This window comes from Terrapene carolina, unplaced genomic scaffold (genome assembly GCF_002925995.2).
Source record: "Terrapene carolina triunguis isolate 2854851 unplaced genomic scaffold, T_m_triunguis-2.0 Scaffold179, whole genome shotgun sequence".
Classification (NCBI taxonomy): Eukaryota; Metazoa; Chordata; order Testudines; family Emydidae; genus Terrapene; species Terrapene triunguis.
In genome coordinates, this window is record NW_020664530.1 from 58272 (window position 1) to 65350 (window position 7079).

General features: G+C 47.4%; 1 protein-coding gene across 2 annotated transcripts in view; it reads right to left on the reverse strand.

The window, feature by feature from the left end:
* The window catches only part of LOC112112029 (amphiphysin-like), a 185809-nt gene that overhangs the window by 25521 nt on the left and 153209 nt on the right, over positions 1-7079 (reverse strand). The window contains exons 17-19 of one of the 2 annotated variants that reach the window (XM_026654042.1): positions 4025-4035; positions 2558-2600; positions 2334-2416 (exon numbers count right to left, since the gene is read on the reverse strand). In XM_026654042.1, the coding sequence (XP_026509827.1) occupies positions 2334-2416; positions 2558-2600; positions 4025-4035 (137 nt within the window). Of the gene's footprint in view, positions 1-2333; positions 2417-2557; positions 2607-4024; positions 4036-7079 lie in introns of both variants that reach the window. The other variant, XM_026654043.1, reaches the window with a different exon arrangement.

Here is a 7079-nt window from a genome sequence, read left to right on the forward strand (position 1 = left end):
AATGAGGCCCTAAAGACAGTGTAAGGGAGCATGGGGAAGTAAGGACCCACATGCAGCTACATTATGGCTACCCAGATTGTGACTCCAATTCCCTTGTAGAGCACAGCCCTTGTACTATCTATAGGCAAGTGGCCAGGGTAGGCATGGGTCAGGGAGGATGAATACATGGCTTCTGCATGCTCTCCCCACACTAAACAGGCCAGCCATTGGACCCAGCCAGGCGCAAGGGAAAAAAAGTACACTAAACTCTTTTCAGAGTTGCAATAAGTTACTTGTTCTCCCACATGACTGAGCTTAAAGGGTCGACCTAACTCTTAGTGAGTACCAAGTATTCATTTGCATTTGAGACTGTGTGAATCAAATAGAGCTGACATCAGGATTCTTGATCTTACACCACTGAGTGAAACTCAGGCTGTAGGTACACATGGTTGGCATGCAGTAACAGCCCTTCTCTGGGGTCCAGAGCAATTTCTGCAAAATGTAAGCACCTCGTTTTCTGGCTGTGAAGAACGCCTTCTGCATGTAACTAATGCAGTGATAAAATACATTTACTTGAGTCTGCAGAGAAACTGCAGGAAACAGTAGTTCTAAAAAAAGGTGAACCACTGCAGTATGACTATTTCAATATAAACAAACCTCCAGCTATTTTATAGGCAGTGGCCAGAGTATGGGTTGGTAGCATGATTTTGAGTAGAGTCCCACGACACATATGATAAGGCCTGTTCACTGCAGTACATATGCCATAAATAAATTCTATAGATGATACGTTTGTCTAGATGTAGACAAGTGCTGTTTTGATTTCATATAGTCGAACAGGAAAAAGCAGACGTCCACTTCCCCTACCCCTAGTGAAATGGTGGATGAAGGAAGGACTAATCCTGCTCTTACTAATAAATACCTAGCTTTACAAAGTAGGTAGCACCAGAAAATGAGGCACAGAAACTTGCCCATGTCACCTATTAGGCCCTCTGATTCCCCATCCAGTGCCCCTATCTCTGGATCAAACTGCTTCCTGAGGGTCATAAAAGGTGAATGAAACACTCATCGACTTCAATGGCAGAAGGATGGACCCATAAAACAGGTTTTTTTCCTGTCTAATTCTGGGTCATGTGTCTGCAACAGTCCACAGGAAAATTCCAGACTCAGTAATGGGCCTCAGTGAACTGGATTTTTGGAGCAGTTATATGGTATATCAAATAATTCTTTGGATTATTTTACTAACTCTAAAAAGGAGTGATTAAGGTGCCTTCAAATGAGGGTAATGCCTCAGATGGCTTCCAGCCAAATTCTTCTCTTCCCACACATAATGTCTTACAATCTATCTATAAGTGAGTGAAAAGCAATGGTGATATAATCTGATTTAATAACCTTTAATGTTAGTCGTGGGAAGTCAGGATTTGGCCAAGTGAATACCTGTTCAGATTCTAACAGTGACAGACCACTAGTTACTGACCTGGAGAAAGATAATAGTGCCTGTGGAAGCAGATATACTATTAGGCTGGCAGTCAACAGAAATGGATGCATTTTTCTTTAGATCATGGATTCTCAGCACTGGGGTGAAACCCTCCTGGCCTTTCCATATTGTTAATAGCAGGGGTGCCCTGGCTAGATGGAAGAGGCTCCATGGTGGCCACATTATGGAAAAAGGGAAACCCAATATGGAAAAGACTGAGAACCACTGGCTTAGAGTACCTCTTGAAATATAACAGATTGGCTGGGGAGGAGAGGGAAGCAGCTTAGGCAACCTTGCTGTGGTTTTCTTTGAAAGCCATCCTCTTTTCCCACAACATTTGACTCCCATTTTTCTGAATGTTGACTTGTGAGATCTTCAATTGGATACCCTCAATTGGCTTTGGAGCTCAGTTCTCCGGCTGGCTTCTAACATTAGGAGACTTGTATAAACCTGTGTTTTGGTTTTTATTAGGAAGCAGTTCAATGCTCAATCAAACAACATTCAAGATGTACATTAGCCCAGTACTTATCTCTCCACTTGATCATCTTGAAAAGAGAAAAGCATTAATAGTGTCATTTATAAATGGTATCAATTCATTTCCCTGGTTATGTTTGTCTGACAGTTACAATATCTGAATCCACAGTAGTTCAGTTGAACTTCGCTCTGAAACGCCAGCCATAAGAGGAATGACATTTTAGGGTAAAGAGGCACACATAGCTTTTGGAAAGCCTGTTGTGACATGGGAGGCCAGAACGGAAACCAGCCCTAAAAGTAAAGAGGATAAAAATGGAAAGGATGGCTGTAATGTGGTGGACACATACACAATGATGAACAAAAAAAACCAGGGAAAGCTGGGGCATATGAGGTTTTGGTCACTCACCACAGCTTCCTCTGCTGGCTCACTAGGCTCAGCAGGCAGAGCTTCCTGTTCAGGAACAGCGGCAGCGGCAGCAACAGGCGCAGTGGCAGCAACAGGAACCGTGGCAGCAACAGGAGCAGTGGCAGCAACAGGAGCAGCGGCAGCATCAGGAACCGTGGCAGCAACAGGCGCAGTGGCAGCAACAGGAGCCGCGGCAGCAACAGGCGCCACGGCAGGGGGAGAGAGGGGTTCTTCAGCCTGGGGTTCCAAAGATGGCGCTTCTTCCGCCTCAATCTTATTTTTTTTTTAAATGAAAAAAATCATTCAAGAACATTTGAAATTGGGGAACGGGAAAGAGTGCACAACTACAGTTCTGTATTTATTATATTCTCTTTCCCTGGTAGCTGTCATAACAGGCTTGATCCTGCAGACCCATGCCTCAGAGAGGATAGCAGGACTGGGCCTCTAACAATAATTAACCTCTAGCATTTTCATCTTCAAAGCACTTTATGTGTATTTAACTGATCCTCACAACATCCCTCTGAGGTAGGGAAGTAGCATCCTCCCAGTTTTAGGGGTAGAAAATGAGACAAAGAAATTGGATGACCTGAACAAGAATATTCTGAAAGTCTGTAGCAGAGCCAGGACCTGAACTCAGAGCTCATAAATCCCAGTCCAGTCTCTAAACCACGAGGCTATTGTAACTATGAGATTTTAAAACAATCCCTTGTTCTTTTATATGCAGTTTTGACTGTTCTCAAAATAAATGGTGCCTGTTCTGTCTATTTATGCTGGATGTAGTCATACCAGACAGTCGTTTATAGGGAGCAAATATCATGGACCGAAACAATTTGCATTCCTGCTCTTTTCCAGATCCACTGTCTACCCTTTCTCCCATTAACATTTTATTTAAGTCTAGCAGAATGAAAATAACCAGATTGTGATTAACAAGCTCTCCCTCTACCAGTTAACTCCACACCAGTCACCTATGTGGAATCCATCTTCTGAGCCATGTTACCGTGATTCGGATTCTGTCGAATTTTAGCATACATTTGTTGTTAGCATAAGGATGCATCCAGGAATACCAGTCCTGGCACAACCTCAATTCTGCAGCAAAGTGCCCCCCTCAAAAAAAATAGAAGGATTTTCCACCTTTCGTAAGACAGGTTCCAAGCAATTAATGTAACAGCAGTTAGTTTGGGGGTAAAAATACTTAAGGCAGGATTTGTTCCATATAGAAGGGGAGCTACAGGTTGGGATCACTTACACAGAATAGCTAGCTCAACCAGACAAAATAATCTTAATGGATTAGTCCACCATGAACAAATTACTCTGTACGTTGCAAAGCTCAGAAGTTATTTAGTTCAGTCAAGCATCTTCATTCACATTTAATAATACCACACAGTTGGGTAGAAGGTCTCTTGTGATATAAAAGGTAGCCTCTATAAAAGTCTCTAAGGCCTGGTCTACACTAGGCTTTTATGTCGAATTTAGCGCCGTTACATCGAATTAACCCTGCACCCGTCCACACCACGAAGCTATTTAGTTCGACATAGAGCTCTCTTAAATTCGACTTCTGTACTCCTCCCCAACGAGAGGAGTAGCGCTAAATTCGAAATGGCCATATCGAATTAGGCTAGGTGTGGATGGAAATCGACGCTAATAGCTCCGGGAGCTATCCCACAGTGCACCACTCTGTTGACGCTCTGGACAGCAGTCCGAGCTCGGATGCTCTGACCAGCCACACAGGAAAAGCCCCGGGAAAATTTGAATTCCCTTTCCTGTATGGGCAGTTTGAATCTCAATTCCTGTTTGGACATCGTGGCGAGCTCAGCAGCACTGGCAACGATGCAGAGCTCTCCAGCAGAGATGGCCGTGCAATCTAATAGAAAGAGGGCCCCAGCATGGACTGATCGTGAAGTCTTGGATCTCATCGCTGTGTGGGGCGATGAGTCTGTGCTTTCAGAGCTGCGCTCCAAAAGAAGGAATGCTAAGATCTACGAGAAGATCTCAAAAGCCATGGCAGAGAGAGGATACAGCCGGGATGCAACGCAGTGCCGCGTGAAAATCAAAGAGCTGAGACAAGGCTACCAAAAAACCAAAGAGGCAAACGGACGCTCCGGATCCAAGCCCCACACATCACGTTTCTACGAGGCACTGCATTCCATCCTAGGTGCGGCCGCCACCACTACCCCACCACTGACCGTGGACTCTGAGGACTCCCCAGCCGTTAGCCCGGACACAGAATCAGGGGAAGGATCAAGCAGTAAGTGCTTTAAACATCTAAACATTTATTTTTAACAGAACTGGAATATTTATAATATTAACAATGGGTTTTTCATGATTTCTTTGCCTTAGGTGCTTAACTATTTAGTCCCAACTATTTAAAAAAAATCAAACAATGTCCGGTTTTTCATGATTCTCCAGCCAAAGACGCTCCACTCTTTACTTCCTGCCAGTGCAGCTACACCAAAATACGGTCTATATGGCCGGGGATCGAGACGAAATCCTCATGGGAGATCTCTACGTAGCTCTCCTGGAGGTAATGTTCAAGCCTGGTCATCAGGTTCCTGGGGAGAGCGATCTTATTTGGTCCCCCATGGTACGAGACGATTCCCCGCCACGACACAATCAAGTATTCTGGGATCATGGCACGGCAGAGCATGGCAGCATACGGCCCTGGTTTTTGCATGCTTTCCCTAAGCATGTGTTCCTTCTCGCTGTCCGAGATCCTCATGAGGGTGATGTCGCTCATGATGCCCTGCTTTGAATTAGGGAGGGGAATGTTAGTATTGGGACTGCTTTACAGCCACGCGGTGGAGGGAGAGGGGCAGCATACAGGGATCTTTCCCTGGGACAGCCGCGAGGGGGTGGGACAGGGGCAGAGTTCATGCTAGCCTGATTGCTGCCAGCAGAGACTGGCATTGCTTTCAATGTGAAAGGAGGCCAGTGCTACTATTAAAGTTTTAAGCAGCCACAAGTCTACGGCTTACCATGTTTGCCTGCTACAGAAGTTCAGGTGTCCTGCCCCGCTTCTCAGATCGGCAGTGCAAGACCCCAGGCACTGAAGCCGAGGGCCGAAAATTCGACCTTGTCCTGAGTGCGCATGTGAGAGGTGCAGTGCATGGTCTTGTTCACAGAGAAAGACTATGTTCTTTGTTCACAACAAAATTTATCTGTCTCAGGAATTCACTCCCTTTTTCCCATTCCCACAGACACATCTGCGACTGTCTCCCAACCCAGCCTGGCATCACACTCCCAGAGGCTAGCGCAGATTAGGCGGAGGAAGAAGAGGACGCGTGAGGACATGTTCTCAGAACAAATGGGCTGCTCCCGAGCCCATGCAGCCCAGCAGACACAGTGGAGGGAGAACTTGTCCCAAATGCACCGAGCAATCATGGAACGGGAGGAGAGGTGGCGTCAAGAGGACCAGCAGGCGACTCAAACGCTGCTTGGACTAATGAGGGAGCAAACGGACACGCTCCGGCGCCTTGTGGATGTTCTGCAAGACCGGAGGCAGGAGGACAGAGCCCCGCTGCAGTCTATCTCTAACCGCCCTCCCCCGCCACCAAGTCCCACACCCCCCCTCACCCAAAGTCCAAAGAAGGAGGGGCGGCAAGGGCCGTTAAAACTTTCAGTCAACCCCTGCAGACTGCTCAAAATTTGAAAAGTCCTTTCCTACCCACCTCACACAAGTTTCCCCCCCCCCGCCCGTTTCATGTGTGGTTCATAATAAAATATTCGTTTCTGTTAATTACTGTTTCCATGATTTTCTTTTGGAGGAGAGTCTGTCTGAAGGGGGGGAAGGGGCTTGGTAATTGGACAGGACAGTCACCTTTAGCAGGGTACAGAGGCGGGGGCAGGTCCAGCATCAGGACACATACACAGTGCAGTCACTAGTTACCCTGGTCAGTCTGGGAGGTGGTTTTCATGTTCTGTGGGGGGGGGGTTGCTCTGTGACTTTGTGGCGGGGGAGGGCAGTTACTGATCTTTTGCAGCGGTCCTTATCCTGGATCACAGAGCCACGCAGCAGGGGATCTGTAACCCTCCTCCCACTGCCAGAAAGTCACCTAGCCGACACATACACGCAGTCCCGCCCAGGAGTGCTGGCAGGCTCCGTTGAAACAACCAGTCCACCACTGCGGAGCCTGTCATTCCTGGAGTTCAGAAGCATCATTTGCATCAGAACACTAAACCCGCCCCCCGCCACAGTCTGCGTCCCCGGTTTAAAACATTCCCGCGAAAACAGTAATAAAGACAACGGTGTTCATTAACAAAACAGAACAGATTTTATTTTTTGGGAAGGGGGTGAAGGGCGTATGTAGCTGGAGAGGATAGTCAACATAAACTGGGTAAAGAAACGGGGGCAGGTTCAGCTTCTGTGTCCACAAACTTAACAGTCACTGGTTACCCTGCTCAGTCAGGAACCTAGCTTTCAAAGCCTCCCGGATGCACAGCGCGTCCCGCTGGGATCTTCTAATCGCCCGGCCAGACCCCCACGGTAGATTTGCCCACACCAAAGTGGTTTGCGACTGACCGGTAGCTGTCCGGCGTTGCAAGCTTCCAGAGGGCTATGGCCACTCACTTCTGGACAGTCAGGGCTGCTCGCATCCGGGTGTCATTGCGCTTCAGGGCAGGGGACAGCAACTCACAAAGTTCCAGGAAAGTGCCCTTCCGCATGCGAAAGTTTCGCAGCCACTGGGATTCATCCCAGACCTGCAGCACTATGCGGTCCCACCAGTCCGTGCTTGTTTCCCGGGCTCAGAA